The following is a 26,782-nucleotide window of genomic DNA, read 5'->3' as shown; positions in this document are numbered from 1 at the left end:
ATCAGAATCTCCAGAAGGCCTGTTAAAAATAAACTGCCCAGGGTTTCTGATTCACGGTTTCCGATTCAGTCTGGCATAGGGCCCAAGAATTTGCATTTCTCATACCCTAAGAACTACTAAAACTTTCACTAGAGACTGGCTTTAATCACATTCTGTTTGTGATTATTGGTTTCAGGTTTGTTTTTAATCTTCCCAGTGAGACTGTAATTTCTTGTTTAGTGTTTTGGGGTAGGGGGCAGCTTTATTGAGATATAATTCACACACTATACAATTCACCCATTTAAAGTGTACAATTCACTGGCTTTTAGTATATTCACAGATATGTGCAACCATTACCACAATTTTAAAACATTTATATCACCTCAAAAGAAAAAAAAACCAAATAGAGCACAGAGGATTTTTAGGGCAGTGAAACTATTCTGTATTCCATATGATAGTGTAATGGTGGATACATGTCATTCTACATTTGTCAGAACCTATAGAATGTACAACACCTCCAGTGAACCCTGAATGTAAACTGGACTTTGGGTGGTAATGATGTATCAATGTGGGTTCATTGATTGTAACAAGTGTGCTACTGTAGTGCAAATGTAATAATGGAGGAGGCTGTGCATGTCTGTGTTAAGGGGGTATGTGGGAACTCTGTACTCCTGCTCAGTTTTGATGGGACCCTAAAGCTGATCTAAAAAATAATATATATTTAAAAAAAGAAAAAAAGAAAGAAACCCCATACCCTTTAGCTATCACCCCCTATCCCCACATCCCACCAAACCCTAAGCACCCTCTAATCAGTCATCTTGTATTTCTTCTGCATGGTACAAGTACTTGGCAAGGTGCTAGATGTATTATTAATAATAATAGTTACCATTTATTAAGAGCTTAATATGTACAAACAATTGCATCATCTGACTTAATCTTCATGACAACTCTATGAGGTCCAGACATGTATTGTCATCTCAAAGCAGAGGATGTTGAAGCTGAAGACAGGTTAAGTGACTTGGAACATAGGCAGTAAGTGGTAAAACTGCTGTTCTGTCCCAGGTCTCTAATTCTAAAGCTCGTGATATCTATTGTTAATAAACTGAATTTTTGAAGCTATACAATCTCTATGAGAAATTTTACTGAGATATTTGAAAATGTAGTGGAAATGCTGAAGTTGTTTAGGTGTGTTAGCTTGCTCGTGAAATTTGCTGCATGTTCCACATTCAGTACTAACTACTGTACGATTATGTATGGTTATACTTTCCTCTTTTGTACTAATCTTCCACTAAACTTTCTGTTTTGCCTGCGTAATGCCCATGTCAATGAGTTTTTGCTTTTGTCAGTGATGAATTTTCTACAATTGTAGGAAAGATTATAATCCCTTTATAGCAATAAGTCTTACTCATATTTGGACATCTTTGTATTTCGTTGAAAGTTTAAGCTTATTTTTAGTCTCTTAGTTTTTGTAATTATAAAAGTACACTGAATATTATACAGTTATGTAAAAGGAGGTCGTGTACATGTATCAATATGGAGAATGTAATATCTAAAAAATGTAAATTTTAGAAAGCTACAGAGCAGTATATATAGTATGATTCCATATGTGTGAAACAACTAGCACAGGTATTTCAATGTATATATAAATATATACATATAGATATTGTCTGGAAAGATATAGAAGAAACCCCTAAGAGTGTGACTGTCAGAGCCGGGATGAGAGGAGAGGACTTTATACCTTTGTTTTGTTCAAATGTTTTTTCCTTTTTTAAGTTTCTCCCTCCATTCTTTTCACACCCTCACCTTTGCCTTTGTTTTCCTCTCACTCTTCTTTTTTTTTTAGTAGCTTGATGTCTCTCTCTCCACATGCTTCTTCAAGCTCACATAAATGCACAGATACATATAGGGAGCTTTTGGGGGGGTCATTATTTTTATAAAAATAGAATTCAACTGTAAATATCTCTCTGGAACTTGCTTTTCTCACTATAGACATCTGTTTCTGGGGATACATCTAGTCCGTCCATCCTTCCTTCCTTCCTTCCTTCCTTCCTTCCTTCCTCCCTCCCTCCCTCCCTCCCTCCCTCCCTCCCTCCCTCCCTCTCTCTCTCTCTTTCTTTCTCGAGGAAGATTGACCCTGAGCTAACATCTGTTGCCACTCTTCCTCTTTTTGCTTAAGGAAGATTGTCCCTGAACTAACATCTGTGCCAATCTTCCCCTGTTTTGTAGGCGGAACACCGCCACAGAATGGCTTGATGAGCAGTGTGTAGGTCCGAATCCAGGATCCAAACCCACGACCAAATAGAGCACACGAACTTAACCACTACGTCACCAAACTGGCCCCTCTAGTTCTTTCTTTTTAATAGCTGTGTACTATGCATACCATAATGTAAAGGGCTCCTTATTGGTGGAAGTTGTTTTTTTTGTTTTTGAGTTTTTCTTTTGCTATAACAAATAATATTGCAGTGAACATCTTTATACATTTATCTTTGTGCATTTGTGAAATAATCTGTAGAATATGAATCAGAGGATTCTATGTATTAAAAATTTTGATTGATACTGTCAATTGTGTATAGTAGAGGTTGTACCACTTCAGCAGCAATGTGCTCAGTTATAACCCAAATCCTAGTCTAAATACCATTCCTCTCCAAAAGAAGGTTAGTGGAATGGCTGGTTCCAGATCTGTGGCACATAAAGGATAAAGTCAGCCTAGGACATCTTGTGCCAAAAAAAAAGTACTCAAGGCTAATGGAGTCTTGTCAAAAGGATACAAAGAATCAGCTGGAAGAGGTTCCACTGGCCAAATTTGGGACAATTTGAACATCAAACAAATAATTATAATTATACCACAATGAATTTTAAAAAGTCAATGAGTCTTGTGATACTAAACAAAAGGTGATAGAGGGAAAGAGTAGAGCTCTTTTCTAAAGAAGAATACTGGCTAATAAATGTAGCAGGAATGACGGTATTAAAAAACATTCACCGTTTCACAACTCCCAATGCAATATGTCAGATTAAATTCACGCATGGATTATCCTGAAGGCTAAAACACTAGGTGAGAGGTTGTTGTTCACATGGTTCTACAGATTACTTACTTGGCAATCACAAAGGTAAATATATAACTTTACACTGGAGAAATCCTGCAGTTACCACGTTAACCAAATAATCCAACTCAGCATCACTGATGACATCATGTGCCATTTTGTTGGATGCAATAAGAAGTACCCAAATCACTTAAGAAATATTCTTTTCAAAAATGTTTATCCTAAACCTAATGAACCCTCATGATTATCTGCAGGATTACCCTCTGTAGTTAGCACTGTAGATGATTCTGTATGACCTCAGGTAGGTTGTGTTAGTAACTTCTCTGAGGCTTAGTGCCCTCATTTGTAAAACAGTGATAATGAATCAGATAAATGTGTGAAAATAACCTAAATATACTTTGTTTAGTTTGTTTATAAACTAAAAATAGTTTGGTGTACAGTAAGCATTTAACATATTGGTTCACCTCTGTTGTCAGAATCCATTTATGGCCACCAAGTATATAGCTGAATGAAAACTACATTTCTTTTTCCACAAATAATTTCCCTATCTAATTATTCTGTGTAATTTGATGGCATGTTTTATGAATTCCCTATACTTCCTTAGATTCATAAGCGAAGGAAGCCCCGAGTATGCTGGAAAACCTTCTAATCCCAAATGTTCAGGGAGATTTTAGGTAGGAGGACATGGATTAGAGCATTTCTGTACTTTTTAGAAATTTAGATTGACTTGTATGAAATTCCCAATTTTATAGATCAGAAATGGTCACCTATTAGCAATTTCATGTGGCTTGACCTAATGCGTGGTTTAGTGGTAGAGGCTTAGTACATTATCTTTATTTGCTAAGCAATGTTTTTTCTCCCTTATGTTTTAGAGAAAGATTTGATTAAAGGAGGAGAGAGGAAGGATTTGGATTGATCCAAATCTGAAGGGAATTGTGATGTGGAGTAGTATTGTAATTATCTTCTTCATTTCATACTCTCTACTCCCACCTCCTACCCCCATGTGCAATAGTCATTCTTTTCAATCACTTCTTTTTTTTTTTTTTTCTTTTTTTTGTGAGGAAGATCAGCCCTGAGCTAACATCCGTGCTAATCCTCCTCTTTTTGCTGAGGAAGACTGGCTCTGAGCTAACATTTATTGCCAATCCTCCTCCTTTTTTTTTTCCCCCCAAAGCCCCAGTAGATAGTTGTATGTCATAGTTGCACATCCTTCTAGTTGCTGTATGTGGGACGTGGCCTCAGCATGGCTGGAGAAGCGGTGTGTTGGTGCGCACCCAGGATCTGAACCCGGGCCACCAGTAGCAGAGCGCGCGCACTTAACCACTAAGCCACGGGGCGGGCCCCTCAATCACTTCTTACCTCTTGTCTCTCTCTTCTTTCCAGGTAGTGGGAAATGAGGCAAAAGGAAAGAATGTTTTTCTAACTCTTTTTCCTCACTTTAAACTCTGGATTGGTCTTCTTGAATAGGAAGTTGCAGAATCTTGAAAACTCGAGAGTTCCAGTTTGTCTAGTTCTCTTCCAAAGATAGCACTTAGAAATAATAATGTACCTTTTTTTACCCTGGTTACTCATGGAATATGGAAGGTAAGATAGCTGGAGAGATTTCAAGTGCATTTTCTTTTATAGAACTAAGCAATTAAGTAATAACTCATAAGAGATTGGAAAGGAAAGTTTCAGGCTGTGAAGGCAGTATTGAAGTTATCACATCATAGCAAGAATCCTGCCTGGAATGTGGCCCTTATAACAAGAGCCATAATTGTATCTCCGTAAGAAAGTGTCCTATCTTCCTTAAAGAATGTGTTCTGGGCAAATGTGTATAGTTTCAGTATTTCTTCAAACAAGAAGAAATAAATTCATTGGAAGACCTTCCCTCTAAAGGAAATGTGATCAAACCTGTATATAGAGAGCTTTATTAAAATTCTTAGTTGGTGGGAAGCCAAATTATTTCCAGTGTGAAAATTATTGTTCGTGTCCTAGACAGCTGCTCAGGAAGCAATCCTGCATGCCTCTGGAAATGGCACACCTTTACCCTCTAAGGACTACTGCATGCTCTATAACCCTCATTGGACAGCTCTTCCAAGTACCCTAGAAAATGCAGTAAGTAAATCACAGTTACTATTATTTGTAAACATAAAAATATTGAAAGGCGAGAAGGAGTGATTATTGTGTTTTAGTATGTGAACTAGTTGTAATATATGATGGGATTAATAATTATTTTATTGCTTTTGCTTAAGGATTTTTCTTTCTGTGGGAAAAACAAGTTATGGAATTTTAAAATATTTACCTCAAAGCCTAATTGTCATAAAAAATTTCTAATTTAAAAAACCCTTGTATTAAACCAGAATTGATTAAACCAAATTAAACCTTGTCATTGAATGCATTTAGTGTGAAATATGATATTTATCATGTTAAAGACATTTCTTCTTTTCAGACTTCCATTAGTTTGATGAATCTGACTACCACACCACTGTGCAATCTTTCTGATATTCCTCCTGATGGAATAAAGAACAAAGCAGTTGTGGTACAGTGGGGAACCTGTCATTTTCTTGAAAAAGCCAGAATTGCACAGACGGGAGGTGCTGAAGCATTGTTGGTTGCCAATAACAGTGTCCTAGTAAGTTGTAAAACTATAATAATTTCTTCTGAGCTCATGATATCAAATTTCACAGGAATTGAACTATCTTCTTTGTGTATGGTTTAAGGGCTGCGTTTTGAATAATCTTATGGTAGGATTCTTTTTAAATAAGTTTATGATAGGCATTTAATTGGGAAATTTTGTAGTTTCTTTTCTATTCCTAAAGTAGACAAGACTTTGTTAGGAACAAATATATATGTATGTATGTGTGTGTGTGTTACACGTACATTATATGATATACCTGTATATCATATTTATATATATATGTGTCAGTTTAAGTTTATGCTAGAAAGATTCCAGTTTGAGAACTCTTACTATAATATTAAGAAAGAACACATGAAACTTTGTTTTTTAACTTTAAAAAAAGATGTGATATTTGTATTTAATGGAATAATTTGTATTTTAATCTGTAAATATACTAGTAATTCATAAGTTTTCATAATATGTTTTTTTCTTTTAGTTTTATCCCTCAGGGAACAAATCTGAATTTCTTGATGTGAAAATACTGATTGCATTTATAAACTACAAAGACTTTAAAGATATGAAGCAGGTAAATTAGTAATTACATATTAGACACAGTTTATAAATAGTACAGCTCTTTACTTTTAGCCACTGATATTTAATTTAAATTATTATCTATGCTGCATTTGCTAAATAGAAGCTATAAAGGCCTATCAAGTCTATATTGAGGAAGTATTCACCTCCCATGTAGCACAAGGTGTTTCAGAGCCCTAACTTTAGAAAAAATATTTATTTGTTTTGGCTTCTTTAAAAATCTATGTCATATCATTTCTCTTAACTTTTTTTTTTAATAATTTTATTTATTTATTTATTTTTTCCCCCAAAGCCCCAGTAGATAGTCGTATGTCATAGTTGCACATCCTTCTAGTTGCTATATGTGGGATGCAGTCTCAGCATGGCCGGAGAAGCAGTGCCTCGGTGTGCGCCCGGGATCCAAACCCGGGTCACCAGCAGCGGAGCGCACGCACTTAACCGCTAAGCCACGGGGCCGGCCCCTTCTCTTAACTTTAAATCTCTGAACAAAATGTGCTTGTGTGGAACACGGAACTTTCAAGATTTAATACACCAAAGCATAGCCTCATAATTTTGACAAGAGAATACATTATGTTGTCAAAAATAGTTCTCGTATTGTTGACTGTCCAATGTATAGTGTCTGTTCCAGAGTGAAACTGGAATATTGCTGCCATACGCTGTAGTAGAAAGAAAACTAGGGCCGGCCCCCCGGCTTAGCGGTTAAATGTGCGCGCTCTGCTACTGGCGGCCGGGGTTGGGATCCCGGGTGCGCACCGACGCACCGCTTCTCCGGCCATGCTGAGGCCGCGTCCCACATACAGCAACTAGAAGGATGTGCAGCTATGACATACAACTATCTACTGGGGCTTTGGGGAAAAAAAGGAGGAGGATTGGCAGTAGATGTTAGCTCAGGGCCGGTCTTCCTCAGCAAAAAGAGGAGGATTAGTATAGATGTTAGCTCAGGGCTGATCTTCCTCACAAAAAAAAAATAATAAAAAAAAGAAAACTAATTCTGGTGTTTTAATGTTATCTTGCCTTTCAGACTCTTGGAGATAACATTACCGTGAAAATGTACTCTCCATCATGGCCTAACTTTGACTATACTATGGTGGTTATTTTTGTAATTGCTGTGTTCACTGTGGCATTAGGAGGATACTGGAGTGGAGTAATTGAATTGTAAGTCTAATTAAACTTCAGTGTTTTGTGATAAATGGTTAAAAAATTATGTTTTGATAATCACTTTAGTCATATAACAACTTTTAAAATTCTACCTGACCTCAGAATATAGTGCCGATAAGATCAGATTGCAGGTTTGTCCTCATCTAGGACATTTAACTTTTCACTAAGAAGGGGAGTCATAGGTTCCTCTAACTCTTCTGCTGGCAGGGAAATATTGAAATTCCATCATAGACTCTTAAATTAAAATGTTTGTCTCTCCCAGAAAAAGTGAAGATACTTAGTATCCTAATGTGCCTAAATATTTAGATGGGAAGAAAATGAGCAAGAGAAGGTGAGAAGTTTCTCAGCTCCCCCAAGTTGAGTCATTACAATGTGACCTCATCATTCTGTTTAATGCTTTAGGAATTCTAAGGATATTAAGCATGTCCATATTTTAATTTAAATATAGAAATTCCAAATGTACGCGAAATTTGGATTTCCCTATTTAATAACAACCTAAACCCAGTCGTCTTAGAGTTATGTACCTTTGGCTCTAGATTAAAGCAGGCAATATAGTATAAAAGGATCATTTCATAATTATAACTCTGAATTAAAAATGTGCTTAGAGCATATTATTTCATGCATAAAGGACAATATATTCACCTTGTGAATTGATCAGTAGGTTCCATTAAAAAGGGCTTATATGCACCTAAATGAAGCTAAGCTTATTTGTAATTTCTTAAAATACTAAAATTTAATTGACTTATATCATGAGAGAAACCTTAGGGTTTAATAAGTGCAGGTTCCTGGAGTATTGAGTTTTAAGTATTTTATAGAATGGAAAACATGTTTCAACATATATCAGTCACATATTCTCATATGAGTAGACACTGTTTTTGCTTCATTATCTTTATAAAGCATAGTATATAAGAAGATCTCCAAGATCATTTTCTAGATTATTTGGTGAAACTTTGTAAATAATTTCCCAAAACCTGCTTATTCATTGAAAATGTTTTCCCATTTAATGTAGATTCTCACTCCGTTACTATGTAGATTGTTTCTTCTCTAGAGTAGTGCTTCTCAAACTGCAATGTGCATACAAACTGTCTTGAGATCTTTAAAATGAAAATTCAGATTTAGTAGGCTTGAGATAGGGGCTGAGATTCTGCATTTTTAACAAGCTCCCAGGTGATTTTGCTGGCCCATGGACCACACTTTGAGTTAGCAAGGCAAGCTTCATATACGTGTCAGGGCAAGCTCCCCCTCAAGAAAGTTGAAGGTGGGAGAGGAGTACATATAGGCTTTTTTATTCAAAAAACATGATGATGAGCAAAAACAAAGAATTTGTTGCCTTCAGTAGCCAGGTTGGGAGAGGAGATGTCCTTTACCTGCAAGTTTATGGATTTTGAAATTGAGGTGGCTGATTCTAAGAGTAAGATAAAGATAGAAAGAACTAAGTGTATGTGTGGGGGGGTTGAGGTGGCAGTATAGAGAAAGAGAATATGAATCAGTGATAAGAAAAAATTCCATAAAAAGTAGATTAAGAACATAAGGACCATTTGCAACAACATGGATGGACTTTGAAGGCATTATGCTAAGTGAAATAAATCAGACAAAGACAAATACTGTACGATCTCACTGATATGTGGACTCAAAAAAAAAAACTCATAGATACAGAGAACAGGTTGGTGGTTGCCAGAGGCGGGGAGGTGAGGGGTGGGCAAAATGGGTGAAGGTGCTCAAAAGGTAGAAACTTGGAGTTATAAAATAAGTCTTGGGGATGCAATGTACAGCATGGTGACTATAGTTAATAATACTGTATTGTATATTTGAAAGTTGCTAAGAATAGATCTTAAAAGTTTTCACAACAAAAAAAATGTGTTAACTATGTGGTGATAGATGCTAACTAGACTTACTGTGGTGATCATTTTTTGCAATGGATACAAACATCAAATCGTTATGTTGTACACCTGAAACTAATATAAAACATTATATTACATGCTACGTTACATGTCAATTATATCTTAATTTAAAAAAATGAACATAAGGACTATCATTTAGCAAGTAAATAGAGTTAGATTGAAAGAGAATAATAAGGTTTAAGGAGGGAAAATTTGCCAGAACAGGACCTCATAACCAAGATTACCCTACCAAATGAAAGATGTACCTTATGCAAAAGGGAAAGGTGCTTGGTTCCATATAAAGACTTGTCAGTAGAGAGTTAAAGTCTTATAGTGAGATCACTGGTCCTCAAGCTTCATGAACTCAGGACGGCATGGAAGAAAGCTTAGCTTCCCATTGCGTGTAGCTCTTGAGCTGATTTGAGAGTACAATTTTTTATAAAGATGAATTGTAATATTTTAGGTGATATAAATCTAGTATATGTGTTCCCTTTAAGAAATTGTCTGGTGGGCTGGCCCCGGGGCTTATCGGTTAAGTGCGCGTGCTCCCCTACTGGCGGCCCGGGTTCGGAATCTGGGCGCGCACCGACGCACTGCTTCTCTAGCCATGCTGAGGCCGCGTCCCACATACAGCAGCTAGGAGGATGTGCAGCTGTGACATACAACTATCTACTGGGGCTTTGGGGAAAAAAAAAGGAGGAGGATTGGCAATGGCTGTTAGCTCAGAGCTGGTCTTCCTCAGCAAAAAGAGGAGGATTAGCATGGATGTTAGCTCAGGGCTGATCTTCCTCACAAAAAAAAAAAAAAGAAATTGTCTGGTGCTATTTAGTACACTGAATATGAATATATAAATCTTTCATTATTATGGCTTATGTGTACTATGACAAAAATATCTTTAAATGTGTCTGTCTGCAATGATAGATACCAAAGTTTGGCCCCTTTTCCCCCTCAGGTACCACTTGCATTGAAACTTCTGTTAACAGCTTGTCATCCAGGTCTGTAGTTTCAGGGAGGTGCCGGTGTCTCTCCCCAGACTCTCTCCCTGCTCTTGTCCCAGGCAGCCTCCCTAGAGTCACAGATGCTTAATATCGTGACCATCCCAATCAACAATTTTCTAATAAGAAAGCGGCATGTTGGTACATAAGCAGTTTGGCAAATGTACAATTTGGTAGAAGTAAACCTTTTTTTAACCTAAAGTTTATATTCAGCCCAGACCTGATGAGAAGGGTCAGGCTGTACCCAAGGGAACAGAGTTGAATAGACTGGAGTTGAAGGGACTGTAGCTGGAACAGTGCGTAGTGGGTTCCATGTAACCGGGAGGAGACAGTAGGGTGACAGAACAGAGACTGCTCAACAAAGGACACTGTGACTCTTTCCTCTTCAACTTCTCTCTCTGCCTTTTATTAGCTGTGCGACCTAGCAAAGGTTGTTGGGAGAATTAGAAACAATATTTTGCTATCTTAAATCAAAGTAGGACAAAGCTATGTCTTAAACTTCTCTTTCGAATCCTTCGTGGTACATTGATGAGCACAGAACAGACATGCAGTAAATACTGAATTGATTGATAAAAGAAATTGGTGTCTACATTTAAGAAGAGCTAGTTTAAGGCATACTTCACTGTCTGTAATTTGGTGTAATATTAAATGTGTAAAAAGAATTGGTTATTAATTGAAATTTATTACGTCAATAGTGTCCAAATTAGACAACATAAACATCCCGAAACATTAATGTTTATGTAATAAATGTCATCTGTTTCAACAGTTTTGCCTACAGAAAAAAATACTGTTTTAAAAGTTAGTGGTTAATAACAGATCATCTCTGAGGGGTAAAATTATAGGGATTTTTTTTCTAGATTACATATTTCTTTTTGGTGTGCAGTTTTTTTTAAGTATATTACTTTGTAATCAGAAACAAATTTAAGTTGGTATTAGAGATAGATTTTTAAAATAACTGTACTTGGCAGAGATTTCCTGACATTCCTGTGTATGTTTATGCAGCGAAAACATGAAGGCAGTGACGAGCACTGAAGATGGAGAAATGAGGAGAAAGAAGGAAGAGTATTTAACTTTCAGTCCTCTGACAGTTGTTATATTTGTGGTCATCTGCTGTGTTATGATGGTCTTACTTTATTTCTTCTACAAATGGTTGGGTAAGAAGTCAATATTTTATATTTGCTACTTTTAGCATGCAGTCTTTTCATTTACTTTGCCAGATTTATCATTTCCTTTAAGGCATTCCACCTGGAAAACTTAAGTGACTAATTAAACAATGATATTAACTTTTTAAACAGTCAGAAGTGTTGGGTCCCCATTACTCGGGGGTAAAAAATATTCAGATTAAAAATATACTCTGTCTTGAGATAAGAACATTTCTTCATGGATGACTTGAAAGAATTGCTATGCTCCCTAAGTTTCCCTTTCTGCAGATAAAGCATGATAGCCCAGTCTCTAAGCAGCAGACTAAGGACTTCTTGGTGGCTATATTTAGTTATATGAAATAGAAGACTATTCAAATTACTGGTTTCTGGCCTCTGCTTGCCCCTAAAGCGTGGTTTGTCCTTTTGTCAGTTTGCAAATCAAGATGTTGTATTGTTCAAATTTTGTTTTACTTGTATAAACTGTTAGGACTTGCCTGTGGTCTAGAGAGTAACTGATACTTTTTCCTTTAAGAAGGTAGGGGTAGGAACTGTAATGGCTTGCCCATCCCCTGGACAATCTTCTTAGTGGTCTGATAAAATGGAAATTTGCCATCTCTGGCCAATGTACAGCAGAAATATGGAGGGAGACCAGGGAAAAGGGGGAGTGTACCTGATAAGAACTAGCAAAAACCCTTGTAAAAATCGCCACAGGCTACAATGCTACTTTGGAGAACATTAGCATAATTTTCTGGACTAGAAAACTGAGGCTTTAAAGTTAGTTTTTGCTTGTTGTTCAATTTCTCCTGTCCTGTGGCAGCAACTTAAAAACTAGACCTATGGGCCGGCCTCGTGGCTTAGCGGTTAAGTGCTCGCGCTCGGCTACTGGCGGCCCGGGTTCGGATCCCGGGCGCGCACTGACGCACCGCTTCTCCGGCCATGCTGAGGCCACATCCCACATACAGCAACTAGAAGGATGTGCAACTATGACATACAACTATCTACTGCGACTTTGGGGAAAAAAAAAAAGGAGGAGGATTGGCAATAGATGTTAGCTCAGAGCCGGTCTTCCTCAGCAAAAAGAGGAGGATTAGCATGGATGTTAGCTCGGGGCTGATCTTCCTCACAAAAAAAAAAAACTAGACCTATGACAAGTATTTCCAATTAGAAAAAAATCATTCTTTGAATATCACTCATATTTCTATCTGTTCCTGGGAGAGTGGATACTGGGATGATATTGGTATTATGTTGTCATTTTGCATCTAATTTTTCTAATTTAATACTTAGCCTTCAATTGTTTGCATCTAACCCTCAGTCAATATATGAGTGGTCTTTGATAGAAAAAAGAGATTCCTCTACCCTACCCTAAAGCATGTTTTAATTTTTGGTGAGAAATTTCCTTAAACTCATCACTGTTTGAAAAGTTGACCCTGTTTATAAATGTAATTTTTGATGTAGATGGAAGATCATTAAACCTCATGGTTATCCCAGGACATGGGATTTAATTATGACTTTGATAATGTCTGTATGATATTGCAAGACTTAATGTACCTCCGAATGGTTCCTTATAGCTAAAATTGCTACCATTTCTGAATATATTAAATGTACTAAATTGCTAAGGTTCCCTTTACCATTTTATGTTGTCATGCTCAAGAAAGTAACTAAAGATAATTATATTAACCCAATTCTTTCCCATGCATAATCATTTTCTTAGATACAGTATGACACTGATTGAGACACTGAAAACACTATTAGGGCCTCAAACATGATTTCCACCAGTGTTTTAAAACTTAGGTTGGAAACCTTTGGTGGATGACTTACCAAACTCAACTTGGCAGTCTTTGTCTGTCTTACTACTCACATTATCATATGTAACCAATAGTAAAAATAACAAGGGACGAAAAAAGTAATTTTTCCAAGATCACCAATAGAAAGTGGCTATCTCTGATTTACTATCTCTAGATTGCTCTTTCTTTCTCCCCTACAGAAGAGTTATAGTTTTCTGAAATTTAGTGGAATTTCAAAAATTCAGGTAAAATTTGTATTTCCATTGTGAAACTTTGAGAAAGTTCAGAAAATGAATACTTTTATTTTATTTTAGAGCACAATAATTTCTTCCCCTTTTAACAACAAAAAGATCAAATGTTTTTAATTTTAAATAATTCTCAAATAAATACAGCTAATATAGAAAAACATTTGTGAATTTTAACTACCTTAGTATCGTATCGTAGCAGAGATTTGTTTAAATGGATTTGGTTTTACCAGAGGTCAAGTTATTAGAGAGAAATTTCACCACGGGAAAATACAGATAGCATGGTGAATGTCTAAGGTAGGTGTCAGTTCTCATTCCTAAGCTGCCTTTTAAAAAGCATTTATAATGGTTTATTAATTCTTCCATTTCTTACATTTAAATTAAATAATCACGAATGTCTACAACTCACCTCATAGACATCTTGAACATGTCAATTTGAATGATTAAATAATAGAAAATGTAGAGCCAGCTTCAGGCCCTTAAGCAGTCCTACCAATGTGTAATGGGACTAAAACAACACATAAAATACCCACTCTTAAAACTCAAGATGTAAATATTTTTAGCTTACCAACCAATTCAGATTATAGTGTAGTCACTGCATTATAAGTGTCATGATCCAATAAGAAAGCTAAAGAATTAATATTGCTTCTATAAATATTTTCTTATCACATTCCTTCTGTTCCCATATAATCTAGTGTCTTGTTTTTTTCTAGTGTATGTTATGATAGCAATTTTCTGCATAGCATCAGCAATGAGTCTGTACAACTGTCTTGCTGCACTAATTCGTAAGATTCCGTGTGGACAATGCGCGTATGTATCTCTTATGAGGAATCCTATAATGTTGGTATTTGTAATTTAAATCAATGCAAGGAAAAGTAGGAGTGTTATTTTAAACCTGTGCAGTCCAATATACACATCACTTTTTAAATTTAAATTAATTAAAATTAAATAAAATTAAAAATTCAGTTCCTCAGTCTCGTTAGTCACATTTTAAGTGCTAAATAACCACATGTGGCTAGTGGCTACTGTGTTGGGCAGCACAGATATAGAACATTTCCATTATCACAGAAAGTTCTATTGAACTGATAAATATTTTATTATGTATCATTTGTTGTACTTGAATCAAGACTTTTAGGGCCAGCCCCATGGCTTAGTGGTTAAGTGCGTGTGCTCCACTGCTAGCAGCCCAGGTTCGGATCCCCGGCCTGCACAGACACACCGCCTCTCCGGCGATGCTGAGGTCGCGTCCCACATACAGCAACTAGAAGGATGTACTGCTATGACATGCAACTATCTACTGGGGCTTTGGGGGGAAAAAATAAATTAAAAAAATTAAAAAAGACTTTTAAATTGGTTCAATAGCTTTCTTGTGACTGTGGTTAACATCTGTCATTGCTCATATCAAGTGAACATTGTATTTCATCTACAGGGTAAATTAACCTATATCAATCTGTTTTTTAGGATTATGTGTCGTGGCAAAAGCATTGAAGTGAGACTTATTTTTCTCTCTGGACTATGCATAGCAGTAGCTGTTGTTTGGGCTGTATTTCGAAATGAAGATAGGTATGAATACTGTGTATTTGCTTTTAGATTAAACTAAGGATGGGTTGTTTTATATCTTGCCATGATAATTATTCATTATGATTATTATGGGTTTTTTTTTTGCTTTTATTCCAGAACACCATAGTCTTGAAACAAGCTAAATAAATTCTTAAGTAAGCAGATCTTATGCTAATGGACTTGAGGTCATATAGAGAAGGAAATATGAATTATGGTTTAAACATCTAAACTGAAATAGTCTTCAAAAATATACTTATAGTATAGCCACATAATGAAGTACAGTGCAGCTATAAAGAATGAAGATCTGTATGAACTGATATACAGTGATTTCCAGGATATATTTTTAAGTGAAAAAAGCAAAGTGCAGAAGAATATCTAGAGTTTGCTAGCTCTCATGTAAGAAAGGAAATATAAGAAAGTCTACAGATATCTGTCCATTTGCAGGAAGGATAACCAGAAAAAATATATATTTAACTTTATTTAATGATTTATTAATAAAATTACTAGAGCCCAAAAGGATTTAATGGCCTAAAATTTGGGAGCAAAGTTCACACAATTTCAGGCCATGTCAGGTATGGTAATCGATTGATAATTATGCATATCAGGTTCTGGTAGAGTATGCTGCATGGCTCTCATTTCCTTCATGTTCTAGCTATGTGCATGTATATTACCACCACTATCCTTTGTTATGAGCTGCCTTTCTGAAAAGAGACATGTATAAATTCAAAGATTAAGGATAAATACGTACTTACGTCTGATATGCATTCTTCTGAGGTAGCCTTTCAATTTTTTCTTACTATAGCAGTATTTGTTATTCTACTAGGACAGTAAATTACTAAATATGGAGAATATGAGAAGTTTTTTTGTGTTATAATTGCTGCTTAATAATTGAATAGTCAAATCATTGCAATTGAATGGTATTACTTTAGTGATCTATTTCTTTTGAAACGTTCCATCTAAAACTAAGTGGATATAAACCCACACATCTATGGACAGCTAATCTTTGACAAAGGAGCCAAGAACATACAACAGAGAAAAGAAAGTCTCTTCAACAAATGGTGTTGGGAAAACTGGATAGCCGCATGCAAAAAAATGAAAGTAGACCCTTACCTTACACCGTACACAAAAATTAACTCCAAATGGATTAAAGACTTGAATGTAAGACCTGAAACTGTGAAACTTCTAGAAGAAAATATAGGCAGTACGCTCTTCGACATCGGTCTTAGCAACATATTTTCAAGCACCATGTCTGACCGGGCAAGAGAAACCATAGAAAAAATAAACAAATGGGACTACATCAAACTAAAAAGCTTCTGCACAGCAAAGGAAACCATCAACAAAACGAAAAGACAACCTAACAATTGGGAGAAGATATTTGCAAACCATACATCTGATAAGGGCTTAATCTCCAAAATATACAAAGAACTCATGCATCTCAACAACAAAGAACTACCAACCCAATTAAAAAATGGGCAAAAGACCTGAACAGACATTTCTCCAAAGAAGATATACAGATGGCCAACAGACACATGAAAAGATGTTCAAAATCATTAACTATCAGGAAAATGCAAATCAAAACTACAATGAGATATCACCTCACGCCCGTCAGAATGGCTATAATTAACAAGACAGGAAACAACATGTGTTGGAGAGGATGTGGAGAGAAGGGAACTCTCATACACTGCTGGTGGGAGTACAGACTGGTGCAGCCACTATGGAAAACAGTATGGAGATTCTTCAAAAAATCAAAGATAGAACTACCATATGACCCAGCTATACCACTGCTGGGTATTTATCCAAAGAACTTGAAAACACCAATGCATAAAGATACATGCACCCCTGTGTTCACTGCAGCGTTATTCACAATAGCCAAGACTTGGAAGCAACCTAAGTGCCCATCAAGGGACGAATGGATAAAGAAGATGTGGTGTATATATACACAATGGAATACTACTCAGCCATAAGAAATGATGAAATCCAGCCATTTGTGACAACATGGATGGACATTGAGGGTATTATGCAAAGTGATATAAGTCAGAGGGAAAAGGTCAAATACCGTATGATTTCCTTCATTAAGTAGTAGATAGTGATAACAATAAGCAAACACACAGAGACGGAGATCGGATTGGTGGTTGCTGGGGGGGAGTGGGGGAGGGAGGAGGGCGAGGAGGATGGTTCGGCACATGTGTGTGGTGATGGGTTGTAATTGGTATTTGGGTGGTGAACATGATGTAATCTGTGCAGAAATAGAAGTATAATGATGTACACCTGAAATTTATACAATGCTATAAACCAAAGTTACTGCAATAAACAAAAAATTTTAAAAAATAAAAATAAATAAAACTAACTGGATAAAACAGTAATTTTTTTTTAATTTTAGGTGGGCTTGGATTTTACAGGATATCTTGGGGATTGCTTTCTGTCTGAATTTAATTAAAACACTCAAGTTACCCAACTTCAAGGTAAAGTATGCTACTTTGCTAGCTAAAATCATTTTTTCTTTTTAAAACAACTTTTTTAAGGTATAATTTACATATAATAAAATGCACCCATTTTAAGAGTACAGTTTATTGACATTTTACACATGTATAACTTTGTAACCACCATCCCAATCAATTATAGAACATTTCTCATCTCTGTAAAAGCTCTGTCATGCCCTGTTGCAGTCAGTCCTAATTCCCAGCCCCAGGCAACCACTGATTTGCCAGCTAGAATATTTTTAATCATTTATATAATATGACAAATTCATAAAACCCTTACAGGACTAAATATCAGGGAAGAACATTTCTTTGATTCAGTGATTTGTTTTTTGAAAAAAATGGGATGAAGAAGGTAAAAGTTTTAATGTGACTTGTAGAATAAAACTACAAATAGTAATAACCATTAAATCCCTTTTTCAAAAATAGTGTTCAAATGTGTGTTCACATGTTTATTTGTACTTGCAAAGTAATATGATCTCTTAATTTAGATATAGGAAGTTTGACCTTTAAATTTGTTTCTTTTTTTTCGCAGTCATGTGTGATACTTCTAGGCCTTCTCCTCCTCTATGACGTATTTTTTGTTTTCATTACACCATTCATCACAAAGGTATGATATTTTTGAAATGCATGAGACACATGCTAAAAGATGAGAATCTTAAACCTGCTGTTAGATTATTGATTTTGTGAATATTGACCATTGAGCGAGTTCTGATTCTCTTAAGAAAACTGTCATTGATATTAACCTTTCAATAGAGGATATTTTTAAGGCTTTAAGCCATTCTGCTAGATAAAAAATATCTCCTAACTGATGTAAACATGAAAATGTCTATAAATTTTCTTCCTACCCTTTTAAAGTAACTTTTCTTATTGTAAAACAATAAATGTTTGCTATAGACAATACAGACAGCAAAAAGAATGAAAATGTGTCATTGCTACATTCATTTCTGTAGCCTAGTTTGAGACTAAGGAAGAATGCCACATGAAATCTGAAGTATAGCTCTGTAACCTTGTAACCCTGGGCAAGTCACTTTGCTCTTTGTGCTTCCCTTTCCTAATCCACTGTGGGAGAGAGTATTGCTAGCATTCCATCCTCCTCTTCCATCAGTAGAATTCTCTTGGTTGGAACTGACAGCACCCAACCTAACCTTTCTATACCAAAAAGGTCCCATCTCTCCAGGCTGTGTATAGAGGCCAAGCTGGCCTCAGTTGAAACTAGACCCAGGGGCACATGCTCTCCGTTTCTGCTTCTGTCCAATTGCTCGTTGTCTCAGACTAGCTTTTTCCATGAGGTTAGTTAGAATCGTAGCAACTGGCAGCTTCTAGTCCCTCTATTCCAAGCTCTGCCGCTAGCTCCTCAATAAAATGGTGGTGCTGTTCCCAGAATGAGGGAGAGGTGTTGGGTGAATGTGGTAGTCCTTCATTATTTGCCCAACTTTTCTACCGTGTCCCTATTTTTGTCTCATGAATGTTTCATTATCACTTAATTCTTTCACTTTCCCCATTTTGAGTCTTGCTTTGTTACTTTATATCATCCCTTTATTCTTTGTCACTCTCGCATATGTAGTATTTGATATTATAATCACTACCTTTTGCCCCTTAGTTCTTTATCTATTTTTCAGCGCCTTCCATCTGAAATCACTGTAAAATTCTGCACTTGCGATATTTGCTGTAATAGCATACGACAAACGCGCCCTATGGGGAGCTAAAATTGCAACTCGGTAACAAATGTTGTTAACCTCGCCAAATTACAGCTACCCAAACCGTCGTTATACTAGCACCTTTTCATGTCTTAATGATGAGCCATTTGACTCATTGACTTTGTTGAGCAAAAGTAACCTAAGAAAGCATAAAACTAGTATTATGGATTATAGCAAAAATTGTTAATTTATTAAAGCGCTTTTTAAAGTTCTGTCTAAAGCTGTCTTAGCTTATATCAATTTACTTGGTTCAAAAAAATGTTTCTGTAAGTCACTCCATCAGAGATCCCATAATGAAAGTAAAGCATTCTCTCTACAAAGCCATTCCCATAAATCAGCAGATAGTCTTAGCTTATGACACGTAGATTACACGTATATTACACACATGTGTTATAGTTTATGGATATAGCAATAAACTATGACTAAACTCTTTTTTAAAAGTTTTTTTCCGTTCTGTTTAATACTAGTATCACTTTATAAATGCCAATTGTGTCTGGCAGCAAACCATTTCCATTTCCTACAGATAAAAAGTTTCAGAATTTTAAAGGTATAAGGTAATGATAAAGATGTCTTTGAGCCGTCTTTCTTCCGTGCTTAGGGAATTTTTTGTCTTTTTTTTTTTTCCATCTTCGTTCTCACTGACTAGGAATGTGATTTCTAGTAATCTGATCCAGTTGAAAGGATTGAAGTGCTCTTTGGAGGTCACTCTTGTAGATTTACTTTAACAACTTCTCGGTCTGGTGTGTTCATTTTTATTAGAGCTATAGACCTTACTTTAGTAGGTAACTCCAAGTGAAAATCAGATCTGTAATTTCTGATTTTTGTGGTTTTCACTGAAAATTTCAAGGATTAAATATTGCACATTTGAATCACGTTCTTGACCCTGGTATTAGTAGACTTTTAACGAGTTGGCAAGGCAGGCAGCCATAGAAGTACAGGCAGTAAGAGCCTATCTTCATTTTTTTTTCATCCAGCGCTGTCCTTGGTATAGTATTTTGCAAATAGTAGTTACTCAGATATCTTTGAATGTATGAGAAGATGTCAGTGATGGTCTTTAGTTAAATGTTTTAAATAACTATTAGAAAATGAACCAAAATGAACTCTTTATCTGGAAATTGAATCACATCATGGGAGTTTGCTATAAGGAACAATATTTATATTAATTTTCCTAAACTCCTGTGACTTAACCCTTCTGTAATCTGAAGCTTAACCTAAGGAAAAGATTTCTGATGCCGGGGGTTTTATCCTTCTTTCTACTCAGCTCAGGTATCAGTGAAGTCCTCTTAAAAACACTCAAGTCATTTCTCCTATGCATCCCACCCACATGGAAAATATTATAGTTAGTCAATCAAATTTTCCTAAAATTCTTTGTTTATTTATCTTCCCACTACCTGTCTTGGTGATATATTTTTCATAATGTGAAGCATCAGATGGCTGCTCATGCAGCCTTAGCTTGCTGCCTCAACATGTTCCCTCTTTCTAAAACAGACTTGGCTGTCAGGAAAAAAACTTTCTAATGAACACCTCACACAGCCCACATAAAAAGACCTTAGCCAGACACAAGGGAGGAAATTCAGCCAAGGTTAGTGTTTTGATTGGGACATAAAAAGCAGGCAGGGCTGAAATTGGACAAGAATCATGCTAGAGAAGCCTCTCAAGTTCTCTAGAGCTGGGTCTTTTCAAGTTTGGCTTCGTTGCTTTGTTACTGTGATGAGTAGCCAGAAGGTCAAATGTACATTTATTCAAAAAAGTTACCAGTATTTATTATAAATCTAAATATAGAAAATGTTGGTATTTCTTGTCTCTCTATTCATTGTTATTGCTAAAAATGACCAAGGACGTATAGTACATGACATAATATAACTAAAAGCGCTTAAAATTTATAGCCCATTAGAAATGCTCGATATTAGTTGTCAGTACAAATCAGTGTTCAAAGCTTCACTTGAGCAACCTGTGTGGTTTATCTGCTAGTTTCTGATTGATCCTTGTTGAGCTCTAATAAAGGGGAGCAGTATGCTAGGTGAATTTTGTTTTAGATGTCTCCAGTTTTTGCCATCTGCAGAGACTTGTTTAGGTAAAAGGCAGTCTGCAGTCCATCATTAGTTCACAGTAGGCCATAAGCCGTGGGGTCAAATAATTCTTGAATACTGGCAGCTTGTTGTCTTTAAATGATTGGACAATATCTTTCATCTCCCTTCTCAATTTTAGAATGGCGAGAGTATCATGGTTGAACTTGCAGCTGGACCTTTTGGAAATAATGAAAAGGTAAGGATGGCAGTTAGACATGGCGGCCGGTGAATGTATGTGTGTCCGGTTAATAATTTTGCCTTCTTGTGTAATTCATTGGTCATATAGTGCATGTTAAGGTATTGTAAAACTTTATTTCTCACAAAATATAGCCCTTTTCTTAGTTATTCTAAATTATTAAATACCTATTGACTTGGGTTTCATCCTAGAATGATGGAAACTTGGTGGAAGCCACTGCTCAACCCTCAGCTCCCCATGAGAAAGTAAGAATTGTGTTTCAGATATGTTCATTGGACTTTAAATCATACCCTCTGAGACAAGACTCTTCTTTGGGGAAAAAAATCCAGATTGCCACAAAAAAAAATCTGTTTCAAGGCCTGAGTCCTATTTTTGGTAAAAAGGGAAAAAAAAGGTTAGATGTGGGGATACTGTAGTAATATACTGTTAAGCCTACATGTGTGTTGGATTTCGTTTTTCCAAACTACATATCTATTTCTTTCAAGCTTTCTGTGCATTCGGAGTATATATATGTCTAGTTTATGTTCTCTGATTTCAAGTTCTTCTAAAATGTCAATTTAAAAATGTTAAAACAATTAATATGAATCCTTCCCTTTCTAAAAAATATGGGTAAAGATTCCTTAAAGGTTTATTGGTGGCCTTTTTTTTTTGTTTTTTTAATATAATTACAGTTACCAGTAGTCATCAGAGTACCAAAGCTGGCCTATTTCTCAGTAATGAGTGTGTGCCTCATGCCAGTTTCAATATTGGGTTTTGGAGACATTATTGTACCAGGTAAGCAATTATTTGTAACACTTTCAGTAAAAATATACTAACAGTTTAAAATTGTCAAATATATAGTAACTATTAAAAGTTACCTACTCTGTATTAAGTATTTCTGGCTATCACTAGAGCTGGGATCAGTGACAAAGACAGAAAAAAAGTGTTTTGAGGGGTAGAAGATAAAGTCCAAATGGAAACAACTAAAGTATACCTCCCAGAGCTCAAAAAGTGTCTTAGAGGAAGCAAATGGGATCAGTTTGACCTTATTCCTCAAGAAAGTGTGTGTGTGTGTATATATATATTTAATATATATATTAAAACCCTTTAAAAGTTGAATTTAATAATACCAAATGTATTACAGTTTCTATTCTATTTTAAAATAATAGTTTTTAGGAAAAGTAATTTAGGAATACTAGGTGAGGTCATGCTCAAAAGGAGAAACATAGTAGAACACCAGCTTACAGGGCACTGTAACACAAAAAAATACACTATGTAGTGGAATCAACCACCTTCTGCTAGCATGTCTTTTCTGACAGTTATTGCAGTTCTGCATTATTTTCCTCACTGGGCTACCTGTGGAATAAACTTCACTGCAGCCCAGTAATAATATAGTTTAAAAGAGTCAGCTGAGAGTTTGTCCCTCCTCACATTTCTTACAGTCTCCCTGTGTACTAAAGGCCTGTGGATGGGTAAAGAGTACTGGCTCTTCTGAAAAAGCCCTTTCATTTTCATGAGTAAAGCCAGGTAGAGGGAGAGAAGCTTGCAGTGTTGCTTTGTGAGTTGGTGTGGCAGAGTCCAATGTAGCAGCTCTCTTTGTGAATGGAGAGTTCAGTGGGTCTCCATTCACATAATTGATAAAGGAGGGAAGGCATTCTGTTGAGTAACCTTAGGTTTCTTGAATATCTTTAAACTTTTCCCCAGTTTTACCAGTTCCACACCAAGTGCTGTGTAAAATCTTGTATATAGCACTTAGCATAGAATTGGTAAAAATGTGTATAAATATTACATTCTTGAAGACAATGTCAAAGGTCCCAAACAGGAATATTTCCCCAAAGAGCAGAGTTTTTGACAATATACGACTTAATTCTAAAAGCTAAATTCTAATTTGGGGGGGGAAAGTACCATTTTTTTAACATGTGGAAATGTGATTAAATAGCAAATATAGTAAAACTAAGGAACTATCAAGAAACTTATTTGATTAATTATATAGGAGCCAAAACTAAGTAATTCAAGCAACCAACAAATATAGTAAAATTATTTTGTGATTTTTAAGTAGTTAAATGTTATTCTTACTATTTTATAGCCATGTTTAATAAATACAATCTGAGATTTCTTCTTTAGAGAGATTCAACAAATTTCTTTAAAGAAATAGGTCATAAAATGAGTTGTTTATGCATGTTTACAAACATACTTGCATGTGTACAAATGAAAGCTTCTATTTCATTCTTATTTGAACTGTTTGTATTAAAACTCCAAATCATTTTTTTCTACTACAAAGGGAGATTCTTTAATCGCAATATGAAATTGCCTTCCTCGATGCTCTTTAAATACATTTTTTAATGATACATTTAAAAATTTTTCTCAATACTATAGACCAAATGAACCTAACAGACATATACAGAACATTCCATCCAACAACAACAGAATGCACATACTTCTCAAGTGCACGTGGAACATTTTCTAGAATAGATCATAAGGGTAGGCCACAAAATAAATCCTAGCCAGTTTAAGAAGATTAAAGTCATATCAAGTATATTTTCTGAGCACAATGGTATGAAACTAGAAATCAGTAATGGAGGAAACTGGAAAATTCACAAACACCTGGAAGTTAAGCAACACACTCCTGAACAACCAATGGATGAAAGAAAAAAATTAAAAGGCAAAAAAGTATCTTGAGACAAATGAAAAGAGAAACACAACATTCCAAAACTTACAGGATGCAGCAAAAGCAGCTCTAAGGGGAAAGTTTATAGAGATAAGCACATACATCAAAAAAATAGAGAGATCTCAAATAAACAACCTAACTTTACACCTAAAGGAATGAGAAAAAGAAGAACAAACTAAGCCCAAAGTTAGCAGAAGGAAGGAAATAATAAAGATTAGAGCAGAAATAAATCAGCTAGAGAACAGGAAAACAATAGAAAAGATTAACAAAACTAAAAGCTGATTCTTTAAAATGATAAAGTTGACAAATCTTTTGCTAGACTAGCCAAGAAAAAAAGAGGACCCAAGTCAATAAAATTACAAATGAAAGAGGAGACATTACAACTGATACCACAGAAATATACAAAATTTTCTCCATGACATGGGCTATTAAGCAGCTAATAAAAATCATGTTTTTAAAGACTATTTAATGGCTTGCAAAAATGTTTAAAATATGGGGCCGGCCCCGTGGCTTAGCGGTTAAGTGCTCGCACTCCGCTGCTGGCGGCCCGGGTTCGGATCCCGGGCGCGCACCGACACACCACTTCTCCGGCTATGCTGAGGCCGCGTCCCACATACAGCAACTAGAAGGATGTGCAGCTGTGACATACAACTATCTACTGGGGCTTTGGGGGGAAAAAAACAAATAAAATCTTTAAAAAAAAAAAAAATGTTTAAAATATGGTATAAGTAAAAAGAAAAAAAAGCATGTAAAATTTCATCCAGAATTTGAGGTACTTTAATGTTCTATTGATGCAAAAATGAAGGTTAAAATACAGTACAACATGTTCTATTGCCATAGTTAACAGTTGAATTTGTGTTATTGTTGTTGTTTTAAGAAAATAATGTGGGATTTTTTTTTAGGCCTGTTGATTGCATACTGTAGAAGATTTGATGTTCAGACTGGTTCTTCTATATACTATGTTTCCTCTACAATGGGTAAATTTTTGTTTTTTGTTTTATGTTGAATTGTATTATCTGTAGGAAGAGGTAGAGATGTAAAATTAAGGAGACCTGGGTTCTAATTCTTCACCATTAATTAATAAGACTTTTTTCATCAAAAAGAGATAATTATACTTTACTACTTATATCACAACGTTTTTGAGGTTTAAAAAGGAAATTATATGTGAAAGGAAAACATTAAGTTCTATATGTAAAATGATTAGAGCTCTTGGCACATAAGTAGGCAATAAATCGTACAATAGTAGATTTTTAAAAAATACTGTATGGGGCCGGCCCAGTGGCTTAGCGGTTAAGTGCGCACGCTCTGCTAGTGGCGGCCTGGGTTCGGAACCCCGGGCGCGCACAGACGCACCGCTTCTCCGGCCGTGCTGAGGCCATGTCCCACATACACCAACTAGAAGGATGTGCACCTATGACATACAACTATCTACTGGGGCTTTGGGGGGGAAAAAAAATACTGAAAAAAATACTGTATGGATAACAGTATTTATGTAGCTGAATTTATGGCACAATGACATCTCACTTGGCGCAGCAGAGGTGGTTGTCACTTATCCCTCTATTTCTGTTGTTGAGAACAGACGAGAACAGGAAGTAAGCCAAAAAATACTTTACTACTACTGAACATATCAAATTGATCTCTCAAAATCCATACATCAAAATTCTTTATTCTCAGGTGCATGCCTTGCACCAGAGGCGTTTAGATACCATTCTGGTAAGGGTTTCAATTCCACAGTGGAATTAAATCCAGTGAATTGAAAGTGCGTTAGCAGTAGAGAGGGGTGTTACTAGAAATAGGTACCCTGAAGCAAAAAAGAACAGCTAAGTGGGGGCCAACCCAGTGGCATAATGGTTAAGTTCGTGCACTCCACTTCAGTGGCCTGGGGTTCACAGGTTCGAATCGCGGGTGTGGACCAACACACTGCTCATCGAGCCATGCTGTGGCAGCATCCCACATAGAAAACAGAAGATGGCCACAGATGTTAGCTCAGAGCCAGTCTTCCGCAGCAAAAAAATAGGAAGATTGGCAACAGATGTTAGCTCAAGGCCAATCTTCCTCACCAAAAAGAAAAAAAAAAAACAGCTCAGTGAGTGAAAAGATAAAAAAAAAAACTATAAAGAAATAAGAAAAGCAATCTGAGGCAGTTAAGTATGGTACTCTGTAAGGGCATTAACATGTTAGAGTCCAGCACCAGTCAGTATTATAGAATAAAAGAACACTCAATGAAAAGGCAGATAATAGGACTGTCTGTCAATTCTGCTGTGTAACTTCGGGCAACTCACTTAACTTCCCTGGTCCTCCATCGCCTCATCTATAAAATGAGGAGGTAGACAAGACTGTAAAGGCCCTTCCAGCTCCAGTATTCTGAGATCCTGTGTTCATAATGATACTCTGAGTCATTAAGAGAAGATCAAATGATGTTTGGTATGCACTTGTTGAAGAAGCCCAAGAAGTATATAATCAATATTAGGAAGATTTTTCAAAGCAACTTTTAGTACCTACAGGTACAGATTTTAGTTATCTAAAATGTGGAACAACTCAACATCCTTAATAATGACAGATAATCGAAGACTTTCTTGAATTATCTTTAACAATGATTGATTAGGGTAATTATAATTGAAATACCAGTTTCCAATTTTTTTTGTGTGTGTGTGAGGAAGATCAGCCCTGAGCTAACATTTGATGCCAATCCTCCTCTTTTTTCTGAGGAAGACTGGCC

General features: G+C 36.0%; 1 protein-coding gene across 2 annotated transcripts in view; it reads left to right on the top strand.

The window, feature by feature from the left end:
- Window positions 1-26,782, top strand: part of SPPL2A (signal peptide peptidase like 2A) — a 50,774-nt gene that overhangs the window by 10,070 nt on the left and 13,922 nt on the right. Inside the window, exons 2-14 of one of the 2 annotated variants that reach the window (XM_058541569.1) lie at window positions 4,998-5,117; window positions 5,452-5,634; window positions 6,116-6,205; window positions 7,232-7,365; window positions 11,246-11,397; window positions 14,128-14,224; window positions 14,876-14,977; window positions 17,355-17,436; window positions 17,987-18,061; window positions 21,360-21,416; window positions 21,608-21,661; window positions 22,088-22,190; window positions 24,966-25,040. In XM_058541569.1, the coding sequence (XP_058397552.1) occupies window positions 4,998-5,117; window positions 5,452-5,634; window positions 6,116-6,205; window positions 7,232-7,365; window positions 11,246-11,397; window positions 14,128-14,224; window positions 14,876-14,977; window positions 17,355-17,436; window positions 17,987-18,061; window positions 21,360-21,416; window positions 21,608-21,661; window positions 22,088-22,190; window positions 24,966-25,040 (1,324 nt within the window). The remainder of the gene's footprint in view (window positions 1-4,997; window positions 5,118-5,451; window positions 5,635-6,115; window positions 6,206-7,231; window positions 7,366-11,245; window positions 11,398-14,127; window positions 14,225-14,875; window positions 14,978-17,354; window positions 17,437-17,986; window positions 18,062-21,359; window positions 21,417-21,607; window positions 21,662-22,087; window positions 22,191-24,965; window positions 25,041-26,782) is intronic. The other variant, XM_058541570.1, reaches the window with a different exon arrangement.

The sequence above is a fragment of the Diceros bicornis genome, chromosome 5, assembly GCF_020826845.1.
Source record: "Diceros bicornis minor isolate mBicDic1 chromosome 5, mDicBic1.mat.cur, whole genome shotgun sequence".
Lineage (NCBI taxonomy): Eukaryota > Metazoa > Chordata > Mammalia > Perissodactyla > Rhinocerotidae > Diceros > Diceros bicornis.
This window is presented reverse-complemented; position numbering and strand designations above follow the sequence as displayed.